The 26,045-nt window shown below is 52.8% G+C and overlaps 1 protein-coding gene across 10 annotated transcripts in view; it reads left to right on the forward strand.

The window, feature by feature from the left end:
* PEBP4 (phosphatidylethanolamine binding protein 4) overlaps nt 1–26,045 on the forward strand; it is a 247,315-nt gene that overhangs the window by 171,731 nt on the left and 49,539 nt on the right. Inside the window, exon 4 of one of the 10 annotated variants that reach the window (XM_038573807.1) lies at nt 14,725–14,952. The exons of the other annotated variants lie outside the window; for them this stretch is intronic. Coding sequence (XP_038429735.1) covers nt 14,725–14,937 — 213 coding nt within the window. The 3' untranslated portion in view covers nt 14,938–14,952. Of the gene's footprint in view, nt 1–14,724; nt 14,953–26,045 lie in introns of those variants that run through there. 10 annotated transcript variants of the gene reach the window in all.

Consider the following 26,045-nt stretch of genomic DNA (forward strand, 5'->3'; position numbering starts at 1 on the left):
GAGCAAACTAAGCCTAAAACAAAAATTATAGCTCCCAACATAAGGTTAAGTGCCCGCAGAAGTTGCCCAGGCAGTAGGATAAACACAGGGAGAGACATTGTTTGTGATTGGGGTGGACAGGGAAGGCTTCATGGAGAAGGGAGGTGTTGAAAATCTCCTGGAAGCCTGACTAGGATATGCGGTCCCACCCATCCCAGCCCCCCAGCTCTTTCATTTCCATCTTAAAAGCACCCAGAAGGACTCTGCCCTGAGCACTGAGAGGAGGCCTATGCAGGGAACCCTAAACTCGCCACTCTTTCACCCAAATGGGCTGTCTCTCCTGTATTAAGGAAACACTGATCTGTTGACATATCCTACTAGCTCACTTGATGGCTGTCAATAAAGATTTCTGCACATTTGTTGGAAACCTTGTGCTAGGACTCCAGTGGATTTCAGTGTTAGCCCCCCTAAGGCAGGAGCTTTATCTGACTTGTTCCTTGCTTTACTGCCAAGACCCAGGACAGTGTTTAATGAATAGGAAGTGCTAATTAAATGTTTGTTGAATAAATTAAATATGATAACTTAAATATTGGCTTACAGGAGTCTGTGCTGTATTACACATATATGTGATGAATATATATATATATATATATATATATATATATATATACTTCTGTGACTGCCTTGTGAATATGCATTATGTGTTTGTACATAAGTAGAGAACCCTAAAACAAATGTGCATGCGTGTGCGTGCATGAGCATGCACACACACACACACACACACACACACGCAGTTTGGGAAAATATCAAAAGGATGAGCCCACAGCTTTCTGAGGAGTCAGTTGCATCCTTTGAGAATAGGATTCCAATAAAATAGAATTTGGATGGTGTCACAGATAAATTTGCCTTTCTAAAAGCTCCCAAGTTAAAATTTGAAAAAGGCTTGAGCATGAAGACAGGATGGCAATGACTAGATATGAATTTGCTTTATTTGTGTGGCTCAGAAATCCTCCCAGTAACATTTGGTTGAGGCAAGGGGACAAGAAGGGAAAGGCTGAGGATCACCTGTACAGCCTCCTCTCCTTCCTCTTCCACCCCCAGCCCACCCCAGAAAGCCCATGGAATTCAGTTTTCTCTTGGAGGGGGGGTGGGGCGGTCTGCATGAAGGCAGCATTTAGATTGATGGTGCCTGTGAAGTTACTCAGTTTAGCTATTTATTCTCCTGGGCCACCGGCCAATCAAAGGGCGCTGGCTGCAGCCTCCCCCACAGGTCCCCCCAGTAAAAAAGTTACTGCTGTCATATTGTTCCAACATCTTAAGCCCTGGGGGATCTTTGCTTGTCCCAGCCACTCACAGATCCCAGCGCCTCATGCTAAAGACTGTATTTAAGGGTAATATAAACAGTTTGATCTTTAAAGTACCCTGGATGCATAATATCTATACATAGTTCTTGAATTTTTATTCTAAAAACAATTAGCCAAAAAGCCCTTTTTATATGATATTTGCAACTACACTGACAGTAACAGCAATTAAACCCCGTCTGTTTGCTGAGAAAGGAGCCAACTCTCCGATTCTCCAGAAGCCTGTAAAATGTACAAATTCAGAACTAGAAAAGGAAGCCTCCAGACCCTTCAAGGTCAGGCCGTAGCCCAGCTTTTCTAGGCCCCCCTCCACCCCACACGAGCCCATCATTCCAGCCAAGCTGCAGCAGCCCCGAAATACTCCTGGTGTTTTTCCCACCGCTAAGCCTTTGCCATGTACGCCTGCCAGGATGTCTTCCTTCCTCTTCCCTCTCTTACCCCATTCATACTTCAAGGCACCCTCATATGCACCCCCTCCTCCTGTGAGGCTCCCTAGCATACTGCCCCAGAGGAGGTGCTTCCTGGTGCTTCCTAGGCCAGTCCGACCTGTGGGGTCTGCTCCCCGCCTGCACTGTGACCTCCCTAGGAGCAGAACTGCATCTGCTCTGTCCTCCTGCGCAGGTGAATAAATGAATGAGAGAATGAGTGAACACCTGAATGAAGCATCAAACAGCCTGCACAGTTGGAAAGCTGGGTCGGAGGTTAACGCAAGGGGGCTTCAGTGTAAGGAAGACTGCGGCTGGGGGCTCAGGGTTAGAGATGGGGGTGAGAGGCAGGTAGACTTCCAGTTAGACTTAAACTATCATTCTTGCTCCTACACACCGAGGAGCCTCTCCCTGGAGCACTGTCTCAGGTTTCCCCTGTGTGCTTTCCAAGCTTGGAACTTTTCCTTGTGTTTTGCTTTCATTCAACAACTATGTTTTGAGTGGCTGCCCTCTGCCCCCCACCCCTCTATTCTAGGTACTTTGGATGCCCCAGTGCACAACACAAACTTCCCTCCCCGCACGGAGCTTACTTCCTAGAAGAGGGAGACAAACACACAACAATAAGCATAACATATAGGGAACCTGGAGCTGTTAGAAGGCTTATTAGCTACTTGGGGGAAATGCAGAGGGACTCTAGAGCCAGAGTGCTCAGGGAGGGGCTCATTGAGAGCATGAGATTGAAGTGAAGACTTGGGAGAGGTCAGGGAGCAAGGCCAGCAGGGATCTGGGGGGAGAGCCTCCCACCCCACCCCCGGAGAGGAACCAGCCAATGCAAAGGATGCAGGGCAGGTGCTGCCATGTCTCAGGAATTGCTGGGAGGCCCATGTGGCTGCAGGGGGCGTAGGGGACAAGTCAGGCCTTGTGCAAGAGGAGGTCCAGGAGATGAGGGAGCAGATGAAGCAGAGCCTGGTGAGGGCTCAGGCTGGCTGTGTGTGTGTATGAGGAGGCCCTGTCAGGGCATGTGAGCAGAAGAGGGGCATGTTTTCCTTGGGTTTTAAGAGGACCGCCCTGGCTGCTTCCGATAGCAGGGAGACCTGTCAGAAGGCCATTGCAGTCCTCCAGGCAAGAGAGGATAACATGGCCATAGTGGTCAGATGGCCATAGGGCCACAGAAGGGGCCAGGCCCAGCACCCTCTCTCCTGCATTCAGAGGAGGACGGCAGCAATAGTGCATGAGCATGCACAACAGGACACTTGCAGCCATCTCCCCAAAGTTCAGCTTAGCAAAAATGAAGTGAGGCAGTCAGCCCAGGAACAGTCTGGCAGCCCTGGAGCAGCCTTAAGCTACACAGGCCTCCTGGGCTTGAAAGGAGGGGAGGAGCCCAATGACCCACCTCACAGCACTCGGAAATGCAGTCACCTTATAAGTATCAGCAGGTGCTCTCTGCTGGAGTGGGGGAGGGGGGTGCAGCCTCCTGGCACAAACTGGAGGTCCCGGTTCTAGGCCCGGCTCCCCAGCATGGTCCTCGGCCTGTAACTCTGCTAGACTTCCTGCCAAGCTGGGATTTCTTCATCAGAAAAAGTGAGGAGGGCGGGCCTCACGTTCTCTAGGGCAAATCCCACTTCTAAATTTCAGAATTTCTCTACTTCCTTGACTCAATGATGGCCTACTTTTGATTTTTCTAATGACTTAAAAATTTACATGAACACACTTAGTGTATAGCTCTGTCTGTTTAGTTTTTAGTTACATTATTCCAGATAATACTCCACTTGCTTGCCAAGAGAAGGAAAAAAAATGACATTAATTAAAGATTTGGTCTGTGTCCTAATCAAAAATTTTAAAAATGAATGTATCATACTGTACATTCTGTAATGTAGCCTGCTTTTTTACTTAGCAATATATCATTAACATTTTCCCATGTCAACACATATTCTTCTAAACCATGATTTTTAGTGCAGAAGTAGTTTACCATATGGATGTACTATAATTTACTCAGCCAATCCCTTACTATTGGACATTAGGTTGTATCTATTTTTTTTATATTATTACCAATGCTACAATGAACAAAGTTGTGAATACACGCTCTTCATTCACCTCTGTAGTGACTTCCTTAGGATAAGTTCCCAGAGGTCCAAGGTGTCACACATTCGAAGGCTTTTTGGTAGGTATTCCTAAAATGCCCTCCAGAATTTAGAAATTCCTATCAGTAGCATGTGAGTAAGCATCAGGACAATCTAACTTTAGAGTGGAAAGAAGACATCCCCGTGCGGTGGGGCAGCCCCCTTCCTCTCTCCTAGGTGAGGACACTGAGGCCCAGGAGGGGGTGGGATGATGTAGGGACCCTGGGCACTCGCCACAAGTGTGTGTGTGAGACTTTGAACAGAGCTGGGAAGTGCCAGCCACTGTTGGTACCACCACCAGACCCTGCCAGCCTCAGGGCACACTCCCCACCCCCACCCCCCTACTCCAACTCTTCACCCCATCTAGCCACAGCCACCACCACCCCTCCCTTAGCTGTCTTTCCCAGCCAGGCTGCTTCCCAGAGCAGGTGGCAGGAGCAGTGTCTCCCTCTTCACTTCCGGTCCATCTCTCCCACACTGACACCATTCCTTCTTTGGCCCTCTCCCACATTTTTTTTCTTTTTTTTTTTAATTTTTATTTATTTATGATAGTCACACAGAGAGAGAGAGAGGCAGAGACACAGGCAGAGGGAGAAGCAGGCTCCATGCACCGGGAGCCCGACGTGGGATTCGATCCCGGGTCTCCAGGATTGTGCCCTGGGCCAAAGGCAGGCACTAAACCGCTGCGCCACCCAGGGATCCCTCCCTACCACATTTGATGGAGACTTGTCATCCTCGTCCAGTGGTATCTCTGTGACCAGTAGGCATCAGCTCTGATTTTGAAACATGCTTCTCCCAGGCGACCATGAGGTTCCCCCCAGCTTCCCTCTACCTGATTTCCAGTGCCTGTTGCTCCCAGGTTCTCCTGGTATCCTTTTCCCATCAGACTTACCCAGGATGGGCTCATGCATTCCCACAGCTCGCAGCACACCCCATCTTGCCTCTTCCTGAGCTCCAGACCTGGGTGCCCATTGCTCATCTGTCTCTCTAGTTGCTCTGCAAGCCCATTCTCAATGCACTGAAAGTGAAATGGGTTATCTCCTCCCCCTCTACTCTGCAGCCCTGCCTCTGACCCCTCCTCCTCCACAGCATCACCACCACCCCAGGCAGAAAACCTGTGGCTCGCCCTGGAGCCTCCCTTCTCCCTGCTTCTCCCATTCTCCCATCCAGTCACTGCCTTGTGCCTCCTGAGTCTCTGAAGCCCACACTGTCTTTTGCAGGCCCTCCCCCAGCTCTAGTCTGGAGCAAGGCAGTCACTGCCCAACTGGTCACCTGCTTCTAGTCTCTGTGTTCCTCAGCCTGTCCTCCAGCCCATCCCTGGAGAATCTCCCTGAGAGTGGCTGCCCTCAACAGATTGCTCCCATACTTAACCCCCTGACTGCTTCTCACATAGGGTTAAAGCTGCACACCTTGATGTGGCACATAGGGCCCTCCCTGACCGGCTGGGCCTCTTCACTGGCCTCATGTCTCCATGGCCTCCTCACCAGCCCCCCACAGGGCCCCCCATTCCCACCCCAACAGTAACTTCCTGGGCTCCTTCTTGGCATGTGGTCAGTTAAGCTCTTCCCTACCCTGCTTGTCTGCCTCCATCATCTTTTAAGACTAAGCTTAGACCTCTCACCCTTCACAAGGTTTTCTCTGGCCTCCCCTCCTTTAGGCAGCATTAAGCCACCTCGCCCCTAGGAAACCACCACCGTGGCTCATACACTCCTCCATTAGGGAACTGAGCACAGAAGTGTAGGTACTAGCAACAGTACTGGTAGTAGTAGTGCTAGTAGTAGTTTATTTCTCTGACTCCCCAACTAGACTCAAATACTTGAGAGTAGAAGCCACATTTAATCCTTCTTATCTTGCATGCTTGTTCATCGAAGGGCAGTGGTAGAGAAGAGTGAAGGTTACCATTACTAGTTAATGCCTCTTTTCTCTTTGCCATCATCAGCCAACTGGGAATCTGTACAAAGAATAACTTTTGACCACAAGGAGAGGAAAGGAGTACTATGGAAATAAAACTGACCTGACAAAAGGCTGGTGTCCCCCCTTCTTCCACTTTGGTCAATTCCCAGACCTGGAGAATGTCTGCCAGGCAAGATCAGTTTGAGATTTTAAGACCCGTGTAATTCTTGCCTTTCTGACCATGTGCCCTGTACAAACTCTTCACCCTAGCTTAACTGACATGTCTCGAAACAGACAGCAACTCTTTAACTTCACTCACTGTTTCATTCTTCTAGAATACTGCCCCTCTGCTCACCTGTGCACATCCTTCCCTCATTCCAAGATAGGCATCTGGGAGTTGTTCCTGGAGGAACCCGCCCCTGAATTCGAGGGGGCCAGCCCTCTTCCCTTGGTGTGATTCCCAGGCACTGATCATCTGCTTTGCCTAGGAGCTCCCTTGCCCACAGACATAGAGCTTTGCAGGAAGTGTGTGCTTTATCAAAGGATAAATATCCTTTGATCAGTTGGTTGAAAGCAGACTGTTGGAGGAACTGAACAGAAAGAGATTGTTTCTTCTGTGCACCCTCAAACTGCCATGGCAACTTTTTAAAAGCCACCAAGAGATGGGTTTTCAAAGTCCGGAAGTATGTCCAACCTCTTTCCATAGGTCCCATCCTAATTCTAAAGAAAACACACTCAAAATACCATGATGTATCAGAGTACTCTTCCCCTGGTGTCACTAGCTCAGAACTGTCCATGATGGACAGCTTAGCAATTCTTTTGCTGAGAGACAAAAGGAGGGTGGACGAAGTGGGTAGCGGGGAGAAGGGAAAGGAAAGCCAGCATGTTGTCCATCTCTGCTCTGTGCTGGGCACTTCCCACACTTGCATTAAATCATTCCATTCTCACCATGGTGCTGTGAGATAACACGAATGCTCTCTGATAGAGAAGGAGACCAGGTGCAGGGGATTCAGGACCTTATCCAGGGTCATGTAGCTAGTAAGGAGCAGAGCCAAAATTTAAACTCAGCTCTAGGCTCAACTTTGAGCAGCAGTGATTCCAGGGAACTGCACTCCATTTGCCGGCCGGTCCTGTCACTGCCTCCTTAATTAGCGTTCATTAAGGGCTTACTGGATGCCAGACACCGTTTGTAGACATTCTCTCATTGACTCCTCAGAGGACTCTGTGTGATAGCTCTTGTTCGTGTATATATATATATATTTTAAGATTTACTTATTTATGAGAGAGAGAGAGAACAAGCCTGGGGCAGAGGGAAAGGGAGAAACCCAAGCAGACTCCATGCTTAGCATGGAGCCCAACTCGGAACTTGATCCCATGACCCTGAGATCACGACCTGAGCTGAAACCAAGAGTCAGATGCTCAACTGACTGAACCACCCAGGCACTCCAATTGTTTCCTTTATATATATATATATTTTTTTTTTTTTAAGATTTTATTTATTTATTCATGAGGGGTAGAAGCAGGCTCCATGCAAGGAGCCCAACATGGGACTCGATCCCAGGACCCCAGGATCACGCCCTGGGCCAAAGGCAGACATTCAACCGCTGAGCCACCCAGACGTCCCAGTTGTTCCCATTTTAAATCAAGAAGCAGTCTCAGAGAGGTTTTGTAGCTTTCCGGGTCACACCACTCATCAGTGGCGTGACCCCATCAGACTCCCAGCAACCCAGACCAGCCCTGCCTCCCTAGCTAGGCTTCCCTTTCCAGCGCCTCTCCCTGATAATAGGAGCAGCGCCGGTGGTGGGGCATCACACCAGGCTTGTCCCAAACCAGACTTACCTTGACATTCTTCAAGGCAACCCGTGTCCCTGTCCTTTATCATCTTACCCCATCCCGGAGATGTGGTCTCCTCCACATTGAAGATTGCTCAGGATCCACATTGGAGGATCTCGATACGGCCATAGCTCTGCTCTGAGTTTCTGGGTAGGAGGCACCGAGGCGATGTCTGGGCCAGGTTCCCGCAGGTGCCCCAGATGGTCGGGGAATATAACTTGAGGAAGTGACCGCTTCCAACTCCACTGCATAAGGCCTGGTGTCCTTGTTGGTGGGCGCTCAGAGAGACATTCCCTGAGTAAAGTCAATGCCATGGAGAGGTCGGACCCCCATGGGTCTGTGCTAGGTTGTTCTGTTGTCCAAAAGCAGAGCCGAACGGGGTGACATAGTGTCTAGGCACACTGGGGCCCCGAGGAAGCAGGCAGCTGGAGCTCACAGCCCGCAGCGCGTGTTTGTGGCCGTGGGTTGGTGCTGTGTGGCCCCCCTCAACCCCCTGGTTCCCACTGTGTCTCCAGCACCTCCAAAAGGTGGCAGAGACCCAGATGGAGCTCAGAGCATCTCGGATGGCCCTCCCTTCCTGCTCTTGCCTTTCTCCTGGTGTCATCACTGTTGACGGAGGATTATGTAACCTTCAAGGAAGGGAGGCCTGGAGTTCTCCCCAAAGCTGCGAGTGAATCCTGAATCCGTTTTTGCTGTCACTTTCTCAGCAGGAATCTGCTTTATGCAGACTGGATTTAGGGGTTTTTCCTGGATGCTTCTGTTTCATTTAACATGCAAGGGCTAATAACTTGTCACAATTCAATAAGGCGGTGGTTACAAACACCCGGGCGGCTGCTTATTTAAATGCAGGTTTGTTAATTAGCTTCTCTTAACAAGGCGTGTGCTAAATCAGGCACCCGGCTGGCAGCACCCAAGCCTGGCACATCTCCCAGGATGGGAGGTTGGCTGCAGGGTCACGTCCAGTGGCTGGCAAAAGGGCCAGAATTCAAGGCCAGGAGGCTCATCCCAGTCACCCCAATGCCTCAGTTTCCTTAAAAACAAAGTATCAGTGACAAGTCTTAAGAACTGCAAGATAGCCGCAGTCCGTCTCTTCCTGCCTAGCCTGGTCCTCTTTCCTGCCTTGGAGTCCCGAGCCCATCCTCCCCTCCAAATGTGTTGTTTATGTTTATTCTTGTTGCTATTCTCCTTGGTCCCACCTCTTCCCCTGAGCCTTCCTTCATCTGTTCCTTCAGCCCTTTCTGGCACCCGTCTTCCCTTTCATAGCACTAGGCACTCAGTTTTGGCAGTGTGGGTGCCGACGATGGGGACAGAAGAAAACTAACAGAGATGGAGTACCTGCTGTATGCCGGGGTCCAGGCGGGCACTGGACATGATCTATCTCTGTAATCTCCACCACCGGCTATCACAGAGATGCCCTTGGCCTCCTGGGCCCGGAGAGGTTACATAGCCTTCCCAAGTTCATTGGCAGTGAGTGACTCTGGGCCTCACCCTCTGGCCTGGCTCTGGGGCCTGTGCAGTCTCCACTCTCAGTGTGCAAGAAGCACTTGATCACCAGGCGTGTTAAGTGAGTTCTGCTCTTTCCTGCCATGGTCATGATCTTGTCTCTGAGATCTCGTGGAGCACAATGACCCTAGTTGAATGCTGGTTGAATCCGGGACCCTGATTCCACCAGAGCCTGAGCACCTGACCAGCAACCTCAAAAAAACAGCCGAGAGCCCCCTGGGAGCACCAAGTCAGCTACTCTTGGAGAGCCTGGCCCCTTGTGAGTCTCTCCAGAGCAGCCCCAGCACCACAGGCTACTGAAGAAGCCAAGGTGGGGCAGAGGGAGTGGGCCATGCCGAAATCCCAGGAGGCAGGCTTTTGCAGACTCTCACCCTTCCTGTTTGGATGGCGTCCACACCTCTCCTCAGAGGGAAAGAGCATTGAAAGCACTGAGAGAATGGCTAGGCATCATTCCTTATGCTCAAGAAAGGACTGAGAAAAGACCTAAATATAGAAAGGAAGTCAAAATGAGGTTGGAATAGGGGAGACAGAGCCCCGAGGAGCCCTAGCCCGTGCCTCTGGACCCAAGCCTCAGTGAGCCTAGCTCAGTGGAGAGGCCCAGTCTGCCTGTCACGCCTGTCCCATATCCTCTGGCTGAGATGAAGCCTGGGGTCTAAGCAGGAGGGCTGGGGGCCCAGAGGGTCTTCCCTTGACTCTGGGAAGTTGATCACTAGGTTATGAGCACTCAAACCCTCCCCCCCCCCCCCCCCGAGGCGTGTTGCACATATGGGCTTTCTCCCAGGACTATCTGAAGACCTGCTACTTCCAAAGCTGGGCCAGCCTCTAACATCTGGAAGGGTCCTTAACCCCTGAAGGTCACCGACCCCCATCTCAGGAAGGAGATGGGTCTGTTGCATAGGCACACACGGATATATACGATCAGGCAATTTCTGGCCATTCATAAACCCCTTGAAGCCTGCTCACGGATCTTAGGTTAAGAACCTCTGCCTGCAGAAGACATTCTAAGAGACTCTTCTCCTAAGGAGAACCCCGTGTGCCCCTATGAAATTTTCTATATATGGACCCTGTGTAAAAATTGAAGTGCTATAAAACTCTGATGGATGGTTTGGGCACTTTCGAGTCCTGAAGGCAAGGGTCTGGATCCAGTAGGTTTTCGAGGACTTGTGCAATTTATGTAGTAGATTCTGTGCAGATTTGTTTTGAATGAATGAGTGGAGGGTTCCTGCATGCTCTGTGATTTTGTGCCATGCCATTTTTATAGCTCATCCAGTCACCTTTAATTTGTTGTATTGAACCCCCTGGTCAGGCACCTTGTGTCAGTCATATCAGGACAGCCATCAGGGCCTCTGAAGCAGGGAGTGTGGGACGGCATGCCAGGTCTGGACTTCTGGGCCCTCTACTCAATGACTCTGGCATCCACCGTGAGAACTCCCGCACTCACCCCCACCCCTACATCAAGTCTGTTTCCCAAGCAATTGGGCATCTCCATCCCGTCAAGGCTGACACAGGCCATAGCAAAGGGAGCCAGACAGGGACTGAGAAGACCTCCAAATCCTAGCCCCACGGGAAGATATTGGGAGCGAGGAGGGGACCAAGGCCCGCAGGCCCTGTTCACAAGCTGGGGTGGCAGGGTGGGTGGTTCCCGTTCCAGGTTTCCTGGGCCTTGCTGAAAACAGGCCCAGCTCTGCCATTTCCCCCACCAAGAGAGGAGTGAGGAGAGCCTGCCATGTCTGAAGTCCAACATGGGTGCCTCCAGACAGGAGCTGGGAGCTCTGAGTCTGAGCCAAACTTCAGGCCTAAAAATGTGAGGGTCTAGAATAGGGGCTGATGCCAGGCAGGGCGCTTGGTCTTCCAGATTTCTCCTGGTGACTGGGCCACATGACATCGCCAACTGAGGTGGGGAGTGGCTGTGTGGGAGGCCGGGTACAGGGGGAGGGAACTCCTACCCCCGCCCAGGCCTTGGATCATTTGAAAGGCAAATGTGCTGGGTTGCCTAGGGAACGGAAGAAAAGGGACTTCCCTAGCACCGGTGACTAGTAAGGGATGGAGACGGGAGCTGTGATGCTGAGAAAATTGTTTCCAAAAAAAAAGTAAAAAGCGGTGACTAAGCAGCCCTGGTTATGTAAAGCGATCCCTGAGGAAGTGTGGGGAAAAGCCTGGAACCCACCCCCGTGTCCCTCCTCCCCACTCCCAGCCCGGTTCCCTCTGCCTCGGGGAGTTTCCAGCAGCCCCTTCCCCTCCCCCTTCTCCCGGACTCCCTACTCCTCCACAAGGCTCTCACTGCCAAATGCAACCGACGTGGTGGCCAGGGCACCGAAGAGGGGATGCCTCCACAGTCCCAAAGGGGACCTGTTGTGTCAGCTCGAAGACCTCTGCTCAGTACAGGGCACCCAGGATCAGCCCAACAGGAGGCAAAGGGTCATCTGTCATCCCCACTCAGGGCCTTGTTCCACTCCAAAGACAAGAGTTCCAGATGTGCCCCCCAGCACGGCTGGCTGCTAATAGTTAGCTTAGGCAAGTACAGAGCCTCTTTGAGGCCATTTGCACAGCTGTAGATGGAAGATGCCGTCTACGCCACAAGGCTGTGCAGTTCCAGGCACGGGGCAGATGCATGTAGGCACTCATCATGTGTCTGTTTCGTTTCCCCTTAGCCAGGAACCAGAGAGATCCTCTGGTCCTTTTCTGGAAAGGAGAATCTGAGGCTGATCATTAGGCTCACTTGGGATCCAAGGAGTCCATCTAACCATCACTTTGGTGCCTTGTCCACATTTGTCCAGTGGATGAAGGACTGCTGACCTGGCCACTTGTATCTGCCTCCGGGCCTCATAATTCCCACCCCAGGTAATTGTCAGGATCTGAAAAGCATCTTCTTGAGAGCGCCCAGGAGAACAGGGGAACCTCAAAACATCAACGAGATGTTGTCACCCCCATAACCCCTGTCTGTGGGTCTCTGGAGGAATTGAGATTCCTCCCTGCCCTGTATCATCTTCCAGGGAGGAAGAGGACTGGTTGCTCTGGAGAAACAGATTTCAAGGCATTAGCTACTCTGAGCCTCAAAAAACTGTAGAAAGGGTCTGGGGAACAAAGACCTCTGTCACCAGGGAAGGTGACCAGGCCTTGGTGAGAAAGGAAACTGTCATCTGTCACCTACTACAAGATGCCTGGGAAGCAACCCCACTTTTAACTACACCCACCAGACCACTGTGCCATCCTCGCTCTCAGGAGGATTTACGAGGCCAGTCCAAACCCCCCAGGTTGGAGATGAAGCCCCATTTCCTCGCATTTGTGCTCCTTGAACAATAGAAATAGCTAGTCACCTTCTGTATGCTGATACTTCATAAGCTCCAAACACAAAGAACTACATTTAGAGATTAAGGCCTGAAACCTAACATTTTCCTGGAAGTCTGAGGGATTGGGAAAGGCCTTCATTCCTATTTAAGTGCTGTTCCCACGCTTCTCTTGGCTGGGCCCTGAAGTGTCCCCTGGGTCAAGGGGACAGACCTGCCATGCCTCTGGAGCAGCTGGGCTGACTGTGCCGCAGAGGCCCAAGGAGAAGAGCCTCTGTTCTCGGCCCTGTTACTGCCCTGCCTCTCCGCTGCCCACTGGCAGATCCTGTTCCACTCTCCCCCACGTCCTAGACTCAGGTGAAAATCCATCTCTGTCCCACCCAGGCCTCCTGCGAGGCAGACTGTAGGGTTTTTTTTCCTGGGATCCTCAGTGCCTCTTCTTTTCGCTACTGATTTCCGGCAGACTCTCTCATCTTGGAGACTGGCCTTTCCCAGTCTCCATGCTAAGCACCATGCCAGGCCTGCAGTAGGTAATGGATAGGCATCTGCCAGGGGAATGAACATGCCCAGTGGAGACGCTGCTCAGCTTCCTGAAGGAAGACTCATTTTGTGAGGAGGTGGTCGGGGGGCCAGGGAGCCAGCCCCAGGCCTTGCCCCCTGGGCTTTTCAGTGCCCCTATATAATGGGGGATGGGGGTACTTGTGGCCTGTGCCCTAGATGATGTAAGAGTTCATATGCAACACCATAAAAACCTTATTGGTCCTGAGTCAGAGCCATCTATGCATCTAACTTGGTCACCTCTTAGCTGGCTGACCTCTGACCAGTCACTTCTCTATGCCTCAGATTCTCTCTCTGTACCTTGAGGCCTATCCCAGTGACCTCAGAGGTGTAGGGAGAAAGCCTGGGATAGCCAGGGTGTCTGAACATGTTAGATGAGCCCAAATACAAGGCACCTGGGACCCTACAGGGATGCAGGGTTCTCCTGGGGGTAGTCTGGGTCCTCGAGGGTTTCCTCTCTCTCAGGATCTCTGACTCTCCTCTGGCCCACATGGCCTGCATGGAGAGCCAGGCAGTTGACGGGATGAGGAATCCCCGGCCTTCACCTCCCCTGCCTCCCCCCGCCTCCCTCACCTCCCTCTCCCACCTTCCCACCACCTTCTCAGAGGCTCATAATTGGTATTGCAAAGATTAGTCACCGCGCCAGCACAAGGCTGCCTCCCCCACAGCCCAGGCCCCCCACACAGGCAGACTGGCTGAATGCTTAATTGGAGTTCCTCACACCTCCGAGGACAGCTTCTGACAAGATGACAAGACTCAGAGCCCCTTGGCAGGCCCCGACTGAGGGAGGGTACTAACAACGGACTGAGGACTGTGCTTTACCCAAAAAGGCACCCTTCAGATGGCACCCAGCAGAGAGAGAGAAAAGGCTGAGAATTTGTCTCCGTGCCTAGCACCCAACAGGACAGAACTTCCAGAACCTTCTCCTAGGAGGCTTGCTGGGAAGGCCTCTTCATCTCATAGAAAGAGTGGCCCCTTTACCCTCCCAGAAACACAGGCGAGGGAAATGGGGACAACAGGAGGCAGGGAGAAGTCCCTTGGGTAGAGCCACTCCTACTATGTGTGGGGCACTGGAAAAGGCCAGAGGAGGCCAAGGGATCTGCCCACATCCATGCCACATCCACCCTCCTACACACACACTTTTATGTGCCCCCATAACTACCTCTGAAAAAAGACTGAGAGAGGCATCTTCGAGGCAGGAGGACCCAGGCTCATGGATTTGGCTGCCCCCAGGCCATTGGGGTTGGTGGGTCGAGGGAGTGAGGTCATTGGTCACTTTATCAGTGCTGAACTAGAGCAGAGTTGGGGAAGGAGGACAATCACTACGGAGCTCAGAAGAACCCAGGTGCAGAAGGGGATCCAGCTCCAGGGATGCAAGAGGTTGTACCCCCTCCCCCCGCCCCATTCCAGAGGCAGGAGGCAATGAGCAAGAGGAAGGAAACAGTGGTGGCCACTGCCCTGGGTAAGCCCTGTCTAAAAGGTCCACCTCGGTGGGACTCTGTCACCCTTGAGTGAGAAGGGGATGAATGACAAGAGGAATCAGGGTGTGATAGTGGCCCCAGGAAGGGGAACTGGGGGTTGGAATGAGGAAGCTGGCTATAATTTCTCTTCTAGGTCCTGGGGAAGCCAGAAAGTGAAAAGAAACCTCCCACATATGCCCTCAGCCTTCCCAGCCTTGCCCATCTAATTGGATTCCCTCTGCCTCCTACGAGGTTATCCTTAGCGCCGGGAAAATGCCTTATGGTTGGATGCTCTCCCCCCTTAGGAGGAAGGCTGGGACGTGGAGCAGCTCTGCCATTCACAACATTTCCCGGCGCCCCAGTCACCGCCCCCAGCTCTGGGGGTGACAGGAGTGCCACACAGGGTGAGTGAGGAGAGGAGTCTGACAACCACAGAGCAGGAAGAGGCAGGCTGGGAGCCAGAGAGTGAGCTTCCCAGCCCTCTTCTGGCTACTACCTGGAGACCCTGCTGGACATAGTCTCTGCTGAAGCCTGCCTATCTCCTTCAGGGCCCTGCCTGTCCCCTGCGGGTCCTGGAGCTATGCCCTGATCCTCCTCCCAGCTCTCTTACATTCCAGGCCAAGCCCAGCTGGGCCCTGGCTCAGACAGCTCTCACAGATGCCATTGTCTCATCCTCCCCAACCCAGAAGGAACCCCACACCTGTCTCTTAGGGCTCCCTTCTCCCAGAACCCACAAAGCATGACCACAGCTGTCCTCAGCACCTATGGTTCCCCAGCTGCTGCGGGTGGCTCTGCAGCCAGAGAGTTCCCCTGAGGACAGGGCCATGCCCTGCACCTCTCTCAGATCCCTCATGGGGCTGGGCTCAGGGAAACACTTTAGTGATTGGTTCTAGACCGAAGGCCCAAACTTCTGACCAAAGGGCCAGCCTAACCCATGATTCAGGGAGACGATAAATATGAAGAACTTCTTCCTCCCAAGAGGCGTTTTCTCTGATCTGTGAGTTCCTGGAGGGCATCAATACACGGCATCACAAATCACAGGTGCTCAACAAAGGGAAGTGGGGTGACAACGGCACTATGGCACTGCCCTTCCTGGTCTGCACAGTGTCGCTGGCATCCACGAAGGACAACCAGCCTCAGCCAAACCTCTGGTCACACTTGCCTGTCCCCGAATATGGCCTGTGCTATCTCTCCACCAATCCCAGATGGCCTTTTGGACCTATCAGGGAGCAGACACAAATGTTTTCTGAAAACATCATCTGCGGTCCCAGAGAAAAGGCTCACAGGCCTGAGTAAAGGGTCCGGTGAAGGTGCTGGCTACTGCCAAAGCCATACTGCACTCCTCTGTCCCAGCACTGCCACCAATGGGCTGCATGACTCTGGCAAGGTGCTCACCTTAAGTGCTTCCAGGGTTCCATCCACCATCAAAAGATTTGCTTTATCCCATGATCACTCAAGTTGCCCTCTGGACCAGGTTTGCCACACACCCTGGTCTTCACTCTCCTTGCCCTATACCTATTTTAAGGAGATATTGTAAAAAACAAACAAGTAAATGAACACTTACATATGCCTGACTTTACCACTGCAACATTCCCAACACAGATAATCCCTCTCCCTGCCCCCCAGTCTCTCCCCTTTCCCTCTTCCCCTGACCCTCTCACCTCCCTGCCTCCCTCCTGCTACCTCTAGCCCTTTCTGCTGAGCCACTCTATGTCTGTTCCAGTCTCTGTAGAGGGAGGGGATGCAGGAGAGAGGGCCACGGGGATGCTGTAGCTAGCGAGGAAGACCACCTAGCTTCCTCTACAACCCTAGTTGTTCTGATGTCACATGTGGAATTCTGAAAGAGCTTCTTCAGGCCTAGGGCAACAGGCCTTGTCTCCTCCAACCTGCCAGGAAGCTCTTCCAGAGTGGCCACATCCTCCCTCCATTCTAGAAGTGAGCTAATATAGCTGGGGGAAAGTAGGGAGGGTGGAAAAGGAAGGACAGGTGGCCAAAGGGGAAGCCAGAGGAATGAAGAAAATGAGTGAGCATGAAGAAGGGGACACGCCTGCCCTAGTGAACCTCTCTCCCAGCCTTTCTTGTGTGTTTTCTGGCCCATGCTGCTTGTCTGCAAGATCGCCTTCCATGCAGCCCCCTCCCCTCCAGACCTCAGCTGGTGCCACCCCTGGCCTGCTCCCCCAGCCTCCTTCCTTGTCTCTCCACCCAAGCATGCCCTCCCTGGGACCCATCACAGTCATCCAGGCTTCCCTCTACCACCCAACCCTTGCCTGCGTGCCACCCTTCGGATAGGCCTGGCTGCAGGCCAGAGGCCATGGGCCAGTCACCTCCCGGCCCTGCAGTCCCGGTGATGGGAGGAGTTCGCTGGCTAGAGCTACTCAGCCACCTTGGGTGTCTGGATCAGAAAAATGCCCTGCAAGCCCTTCTCGGGCTCCTGTTCATAACTGTTACTAAGCTTCTTACATCAACAAGTGATTGTGTTTTAAGCAATCGGGAGGCAGATGGGGGAACCAGGGTCAGGAAGGAGTCAGAGTTTGCAGATAGGAAGAGAAAGAGCACCAAGAAGAGACCAGTGAAAACACAGGGAGGACTGGCCCCAGGGGGGGAAGCGGGGGTAGACCACGGTAGGAGAGGGTGGAGGGGCCACCTTGATGAAAGCCCAGTGGTCTGAAGGCTAAGGGTGAGGCAGCTGGCCCACCAGGAAGGTCAGTGCACCCTACAGGAGCCTGGCTGCTGTTCATGAGGTCTCCCGGGCTGGGTGCCCATAGAGAGCCCTCCAAACCACACAATGTGCGACTGCATCGGCCAGCTCCAACATGGATTCTTCCTTATACCTTGGGGAACCTTCATGTTTTTCTACCAAGCCCCATCTATGAGTAAAAAAAGGGATGAAGGGATGGCCAAAGGCCTGCAGTGGCTTCTGGAAGCCCACGGATCCCCAAATCGCCTTGCCGTCACTCCTCCACCCACCACAGGAGCCCCAGCATCAGCATGGCCATATCCTGTCCTTCAGAGAGACTGCTGCCCCAAACTGAGGCTTTCCAAGTGCTGGTCTGGCAGGAGGGTGAAGAAGGAGAGGGTCTGAGTGGCCCCGGGGGCCCCCGCAGAGGTCGGGGTGCCTGCCCCTGGGCAGCCCTGCGCACAGACCCACCTACCTCCCCAGGTGGAGATGCCCCCGCGTGTGCACACGGAACCCTGCTGTCTCAGAGGTGAGCCCAGACGACCCCGGCCGGCCCGGGAGGGCCAGATGGGCCAGAGAAGCTCCCTGCCAGCGCCTCCAGAACGGGAAACCCCCCAAGAGCCAAGGAGTCGGGCAATCCTTCCTGCCCACTCAGAGATTCCGGAAGCCCTTCAAGTCTGGAGAACCCGCCTCCCCAACCTCTCTCTCACTTCCTCTGTCTGTCTCCTCGCGACTCCTGTGAGTGCACAGGAGGGCTGAGGGAAGCCCCGTGTGCCTGTGATGAACGGAGCTAATTTCTGGTTTGCTGGTATGCCGCAGAGACGCTGCCTCCGTTCCCCTCCTTCCCAGCAAACCGTCTCCCACACACAGACAAATAGGCTGCATATTTAATTGGAATTCCTCACACCTACAGGGTAAAGCCTTGTCAGTAGAAATAGAGCCCACAGCCAGCTGGCTTCCCCCATTCCACCCACCTTGTCTCTTAAAAAGAAATCCCCCCCCCATACGTGAACACCCACCCACGGGCCCTTGCACGTCCCTCCCAGTGTGGTTGTAAAGGAGGGATTCGTTGGCAGTGACGCTCCTTTCCTGGGCTGTAACAGCTGGGCCCACCCCGCAGAGACCACCCAGAGCCTTCTCCCTGGCAGATGGGCCCTGACTGCCTTCTCGTGTCCCACCCCGTGGCCGAAGCTCTTGGCGCCCCCAGGGTCCTTGAAGGGGACGGAGAGGCGCCGGTTGCTTGGATATCAGAGATCGGGTGAGATGGAGAAGGAAGGAGAGGGGAGCCATGAAACCCTAGAACATTTCCCCGGAAGAGACCTGGGAGCCCCTTCTCATGGTACGGGTGGGAAAACCCATCACACAGCTAGTTTATGGCAGTGCTGGGCCGAACCTGGTTCCTGGTTCCAAGGACCCGCTTTGCCCCATACCCTGCGGCATCTGTCCCCAAGGCTGGGGCCGGGGGTGGGGGCGCAGAGGCTGCCAGGACAGAGAGAGATGGGCTCCTGGGAGAGACTCGCACCACAGAAAGCAGAGGGCCAAGAAGGGGTTAGACACGTCAAGGTGTCCTTACTGGGGGAAGTCAGCTGGGTTTATTTCTCGTAGGGCAAAAGAGAAAGAGGTCTGGGGGGACGAGACAGGGCAACAAAAGTGAAACGTGGTGGCCAGCCTGGGGAGGCTGCATTCCTTAGGACAGCCTAGGGGACGCCCAATTCGAGCTCTGCCCAGGAACCACAGGCGGCCGTCCTCCTGGGGACAGACAGGCCAGAGAAGCTCACTGCTAGCATGTCCAGAATAGGAACCCCCCCACACACCCGCTCCTCATGTTGTGACCTCAGCGTTCAGGATCAGCAGCCTCGGCTGGGTTTCCGGGGCCTCGGTCCCCCATCAGTGATTTTTCTCTTGCCTCTTGCCTCTCTGGCAAAATGCTTCCCGTCGCATTGAGCCTGGCACAGGGCCACACCAAACCTGTGTGTCAGTGAGTAGACAGCTGCCTATGGGGCTCTGAGGAGCACTGTGACATCCTCATTCTCCCCCACAAAATATCATCTCAGTTTGCCTGAAAGTTCACCATTAGTGACTCATTTCTTTGGGTTAAACATAGCCCTCCCTTTTGAAACGCAGCTGCTCTAGGAAAGGGTAACTCATTGAGTCTTAACACCCGAGTGTGAATGGGAATGTAGATGGGATCTAGGGGGCCGAGAGGAGAGAAGGAGTGAGGTAGAGAAGCAGCCAGGAGGAAGGAAGCTACTGAAAAGGAAGAGGAGAGCAAAGAAGGGAGCAGCAGGAAGCTGCCCCGAGGGCCGCCTTCCACAAGCCATCGCTGGTCCACAGCAAACCAAAGAACCCCTTTTTAAGGTCCTGCACTCTGGGTTACAAAAGCATGATCACATCCTCTGATCCTCCTCGCTCTGTGAAGCCAGAAAGAGCGAGGATGTTGTGCCCATTGTACAACTGAAGAGACTGAAGCTCTTGGGAGTCAGGAGGACTTGCCATCTAGCCAGTGAGCCGAGAGCCAGGACTCGGTGTGACCTCTGTACAGAAGCCTGTTGAGGTGTCCACCACGCTCACCGTCTCTCCAGCTCACCCACGGTTCTCTGGCCTCAACAAGAAAGGTCCCACTGGAGGAACAAGAATGAAAACAGTGCTAGGAGGGGGACAGAGGGTATGACGCAGGGCGCTCCACAGTGCGAGCCATAAGCACACCCCACCTTGTGTCCTAAAACCCCCGGCTGGGACTTGGCGTGGAGAGATGTGAATGTGGAGGGCAGAGCCCCAACTCACTCACTAGTAAAAGTCTGAGGCCCACATCCGGAACATCCCGTAGGTCCTTCTGTTGGCAGCCTCACTCCCCAGGCATCCACACAGGAGCCAGGAAAGCCTGCAGAGGGCCTTTGCTGGCCTCGGGGGAACGTGAGGCAGAGCTGGTTCTGGATGGAGTAGGGTAGGCTGCGCCCAGGAAGGTCCCCAGGGAGACAGACTAGGAAGCAGCGCTCCCAAGAGCCCTGCCAAGAAGCCCTACAGACTTTCGGGCCCAGCGGTTCCTGCGTCCATCCTGTCCCTTCTTCTGTTCCCGCCTTTTTCTTCCCTCGAGTCACAGCTCTGTCTTCAAGCTTTCCACCCTGCAGGAAGTGGTCTGTCCGCCATCTTGAAACTGTCCCCCGTGTCTCCCTCTTAACGAGCCAGGTTAAATATGCTGTAATCAAAGTAATAATACACCTGGGCTGGTTCTCGAGAGAACTGCCTTTTGTACTGCGATAGGACATTAATAGCAATTATTCTGCTTTGTAATTGGAGCTTTAAATACTAATTCAAACAGCCAGAGGAAAACCAATTAGTGCTAATTTATCTCTATGTGTTTTCCAGAGCTGGTGTCTGTCACACTGTGAAGAAATAGGTTGGTAATTAGTACAGTTGGGTGGTAGATAGAAGTAATTATCAGATTCTTTCATTTTTCTTTGGGAAAAAAATTGGGTAGGGGGTGGGGAAGGCCAACATAGGTTCTGTAAGTCTTTGTTCCCTGAAGTTTAAAGGGAGGGCCCACATTAGCTCTGGATCCCAGGCCTCAGCATCCCGACTGTACAGGTATTTCTGAGAGACAGGTGGGCTCTGGTGGAGGCCACTTTGAAGGCCTCCACAAGGACCCTCCAGCCAGCAGGCTCACAGAACACCACTAGCAGTGTTAGAGGAAGCACAGCATTTCCTGTTTGCTCAGGGAAGGATTTGGGAGCCCCAAACAACTGACCTCAGGGTAAAGGGGGCAGGGGGCTCTGGGTCCCAGGCCAGCTTCTCAGTCTCCAGCTGTCTGGTCTGGGTAGAGAGAGACTCCAAACCTCTCCGGATGCCAGTTTCCCCATTTGCAAAATGGATAGGATGATACTTCACAGGATTGTTTGTAAGGACTGAATCAAATGACGTACACAACGGGCCTAGAACCCAATAATAATAGGTGTGAGCTGTTGTGTGCTTACAGTCCACGTGGAGCTCTTCTAGATGACCTCGTATGTCATTATTGCCAACCCTCCAAAGCCATGGGCTGACTCACTGTGCCAGTTTTATGTCCACGTTTCCTCTTCTGCCCGTACCTCTCGCCAGCTGTATGACTCAGGAGACATTATCAATTTCACTAGGGCCTCAGTTTTCTCTTCTGTGTAATGGGGGTGATATAGTACCTTCCTGATAGAGATCAGGAGATGAGGATCGTGAAACCTCTTATCCCAGCAGCAGGCAGGGAGCAGGGGCTCCGATATCGTTCCCAGTATTGTAATATGACTGTTCCGCATATGGTTTTGTCGTCATCTATCCAAATCCTCTACCAAAAGAGGTAGATGTGATACGTTTCACTAACTCACCCACAAGGATTTATCGAATGGCCGATCGGTACTCACTCCTATAGAGAGCCCCGCTCATACCACTTAGAGAGGTTGAAGTCCAGCACACCCTGAACAGCAGGAGATAGGATAATAATGGCATTTCATGGAGCTTCACAGTTTACAAAAGGCCTTTTACATGTGATTTCAATGCCTTGTCACAATTGAGTGGGTTGAGAATTACCGAAGTCCCCATTTTACAGGTGGACAATGAAGCCTAGAGAATTTAAGTGACTTGCTCAAAAGAGCAAGAGAACCCAAGCCTGGGCTCTTTACTACGAAGCCTGCGTAGGCACTCGCTAAATGCCTGTTGATTGGATGAATAAGTGCGCTTCCAACGAAACCTTAGAAGCCCGAACTGCCAACAGGTATCTCATACTCCTACATGAGGAGCAAGGCTGATCAAGGCGAGGTGGGGCAGAGACAGTAATCTCAGAAGAGAGACAGCCAGTAGCAGAGCTGGACGACTTTGCCCCACCCAGGCAAGGCGTCTTAACACATTACATTGAGTACTGACGTTGAAAACTTGGAGAATTGCCTTTAATAATCTGGGTGAAGATCTGACAACCCAGGTCACGTCCCACCCTCACAGACCCCACCCCCTCACACACACAGGGGACCTCCCGGGACCCTGTGAGCACAACAGGGGTGACCCCTGGGCTGGGCCTGCAAGGATGAGCAGGAGCATGAGTGCAGGGAAGGGGAGGAGGGTGTAGCGGATGTAGAGAGGGTGTAGCTTCGGCAAAGACCCGAGGAGGGGCGGAACATACAGTGTTCTAGAAGCAGGGAATAGATTCGTGTGGCTGCTCTGGAGAGAAGTGCTGGGGAAGGGAGGGGCTGCGGTTCAGCAGGCCAGGAAGGCTGGCCAGCACGCAGCCAAGGGCAGCTTTGCCCAGGGCCACCTCCTGCAGTCACTGACTGCTCCAGCAGAAGGGGCAGGCAGGGGCTGCCACGCGGCCTGCACTCTGCCCACCAGCCACTTTGCCCAGTCTGGGAGCTTCCTCCACCCTGACGAAAGGGGAGCCTTCCTTCTAATCACACAAAGGCGTCCACCATATGCTTGCCAAGCTGTGGGCTTCTACCCAGAGGGACTGTGTTTCCTGTGGACTAGAGGCTGCCCTGGATTTGACGTGTTTCAGAGGCAGCATCTGAGAAGGTTAGTCTCACCCAAGGAGGCTGGGTGGAGGAGAGGGGAGTCAGAGACACCGAGGGACGGTGGGAGTGGGAGTCCCGGGGAGAGAGAGAGAGAAGGGTTGTAGATATGTGGGTGTGGGCAAGAGACCCACTGTGTACGTATCAAAATAATGATCAGCTGCCTTGGCTGGAGGAGTTATGGGTAATTCTAGTGTTCTTCTTGGTTATCCGTATTTTCTAAATTTTCTACACCAAGCATATTTCTCTTTTATACCAAAAAACAATGAAACTTATTTTTAAAGAAGGAAGGGACATATGCTAGAGACATTTTGAAGGAAAAACTGACAGCATTTGATAAGTGACTAGATAAAGGTGATAAAGGAGAAAGATGAACCAGAAATAACTTGGAGGCTTTGAGACTGGGTGGCGGGGAAGCTGGCAGAGAAAAGGGAGCTAGGTGGGGGAGTTACGAAGCAGGGAAATGACCGGCTCAGTTTCAGGCGGTTGACGCCCCAGCTGCCAAGGAGACATGGGAGGTATTCCTGCAGCAGGAGAGCCAGAGCCACCCGCACAGGAAGGAGAACTGAGGCACAGAGGGGAGGGGCCGTACTCACCAGGCTGCAGGGCAGCCCTGGGGGCAGGAACAGAACTCAGCAGAGCCTCACCAGATGCTCAGTCCAGAGTGGTAGGCCTGCCTGTAGGCAGGGCCTTGAGAAGAGAAGAGGCCCCCCAGATAAGACCCTGGGTAGCCCGCCCTGCACATCAGCCCGCCTTCTTGGCCTTGGAACTGGGCCACTTGGTCGTATGAGGAACCTGAGCCTGGGAGAGGCCAGGATGGGCTTAACGCATGACAGAGAGCCTGGCCAGGAATGGAAGCTGTTGGGCCTGAGGCCCTGCAGGCTGAGGCAGCTGAAGACAGGACTCGCTGGCTACAAAGTCCCAAGGGTCAGAGTGTCATTGGTGATAGTGATGTAGGGATGGAGAGTGAGGAAAGTCCTCTCTGGAGGAACAGAAGCCATTTCTCACAATGAGAGGGGTCCACCTGAGTCAGAGTCCCCAGCCAGCTATCCACATCCATGCATTATCAGTGCCCAGAAACCCATTCTGCTTGCTCCTGACTTGACTGGTCTGCAAGTCCTGGACCTGCTGGAGCCTCAGAGACCAACTGTCCCAGGCTATACACACACACACCCAGCATGGGGAAAGGCTGTTCCCCTTTGGCCTCCAGGATCATCTGCCTTGTATCTGCTGGTGACACGGCCAAGGGTGGGTCTCCTACAGGCTCTGAGTGAAAAGTTGCATCTTGACTAGCTTCGTCCAATGGGCTAGCAGCAACGCCACCACCTCTTCCATTCGAGTCACCCATCTCCCTCTCCCCATGCGGCCCTGTCCCCTGCCCCCCTTTGCCAGTCTCCCAGCCCTCCAGCACCAGCGATGCACTGAACCACCATTGCCTTAAAAGACTCTGCATTGACTGAGCCTGAGGCCCCACCCGAGGCTGCGTCACTGTTTCCTTGGCAACCGAAGGGGTGGGTGAAAAGTAACACACAAAGCAAACAAAATGAGCTCCACATGGGTGGCCGGGAGAGTCACCTCAGCATCATGGGGCCACAGATCGGGGTGGAGTGCCCAGCCCCTTCCACTGAGGTTGCTCTGAGGGGCTCTCACCGAAGCCCAGGCCGGGAGCACCTGACAGCACTCAGCAGCGGCGTGCATGCTCTCACTCTGCACCGAGCTGTCTTGCCAGGAGAACGAGATTATCTGGTAAGGGTCCTGCCTCTGCATGTACTGGGCGCTAATGAAGCTGAGATTTCAGCCCCAAAAAGTCATCAGCCAGGTGCTAGCTCTGAAGGGCACAGAGTCACCGAGGAGAGCCTGTGGCCAGTCATTGCCGACTGGAACTGACCTGATGTGACCCCCACACTTCCGGGGCTCCTACACTAACCGTCTGTACCCAGAGACCTGGAACATTTGGGAGACTTCCAGCAGGCGCTGCTAGGAAAACCCTGACAGGTGTGCGCCTTAGATTCCAAAGTGCTTCTCAAAAAATTTTTTATTAAGTTATAAATACATATATCAAATACACAGATCTTAGGTATAAAACTTCAGTGGGTTTTTTTAAAAACCCATTGTCTTAGTCCACCTCGGCTGCTCTAACAAAATACCAGAGATGGGTGGCTTGTAAACAATAGACATTTATTTCTCACGGTCCTGGAGGCTGGAAGTCTGATATCCAGGTACAGCGTGGCCAGGTTCTGGTACGGGCCCTCCGGGTTGTGAACAACCAACATCTCGAACTGTACTCACAAGGAAGAGAGCAAGTTGGGAGGGAAGCAAGCTCTCTCGTGCCTTCTCTAAGGGCACTAATCCCACTCATGGGGGTCGCATCCTCATGACCTCATCTAATCCTAATTACCTCCCAAGGCCCCACCTCCTCGTACATTGGAGAGTAGGGTTTCAATATACACATTTTTTAGAAGATTTTATTTATTTATTTGAGAGAGAGAGCACGAGCAGAGGCGGGGGCAGAGGGAGAAGCAGACTCCCCACGGAACAGGGATCATAACCTGAGCTGAAGGCAGACACTTAGCCGACTGAGCCACCCAGACACACCTCAACATATGCATTCTGAGGGACACAGACATTCACTCCACAACACCATGTAACCACTACCAAGATATGGAATATTTCCAGTACCCCCAAAGGTTCCTACGAGCTTCTCCCCAGTCCTAAGCCAACATTATTCTGACTGCTGCCCCCATCAATTAAGCCAGTTGTTGAGATTCACATAAATGGAACCACAGAGTGAGCGCTTCTTTGTATCTGGTTGCTTGTGCAATATTCTATCGTGAGAGGCAACCCTATCAGCGTAGAAGGCAGTGGTTCACTCTTTCCTTCCACTATGCGGTGTGCCTGGTGTTTCCAAATTTCTCAAAGCCTTCCACATTTATGTTCTTCTCCCGGTCAGTGGCTGGCTGCTGTGACAACCACCAGGCCACACGCCACTGTGGACACCCACGGCCAGGCACACTCAGGCCATCGATTCCAGGATGCACTCTTTCCTATCCTATTCAAGAAATCACATAGCAATGTGAATGGGTATGATGGTGTTATGGGGATAACCTTGAATTCCCTCTACTTTACAAAACAAGCTGGGGGGATTATTCGAAAACTGCAGCACTTTATTATTAGTAACATTTGTTTGTGATACATCTCACAACTGCTGGTACCACACCAGCGTGTCACAGCTTTTAGGCTGAGAACTGCTAGTCTTAGTGGTGTGATTTCAGAAGTAAAGGAAGGCCATTTCCTGCCCCCAAAATATCTCTTTCCTCTACCCCACTGCTTCCCCAGAAGTCTTCGCCCCAGTCAATTTATTGTGCTTTATCAAGCATCCCCAGTGTCCTCTTTTAAAATGCAAGAACTCCTGAGGGGAGAGAATCCA

This window comes from Canis lupus, chromosome 25 (assembly GCF_011100685.1).
Source record: "Canis lupus familiaris isolate Mischka breed German Shepherd chromosome 25, alternate assembly UU_Cfam_GSD_1.0, whole genome shotgun sequence".
Taxonomy (NCBI): Eukaryota; Metazoa; Chordata; class Mammalia; order Carnivora; family Canidae; genus Canis; species Canis lupus.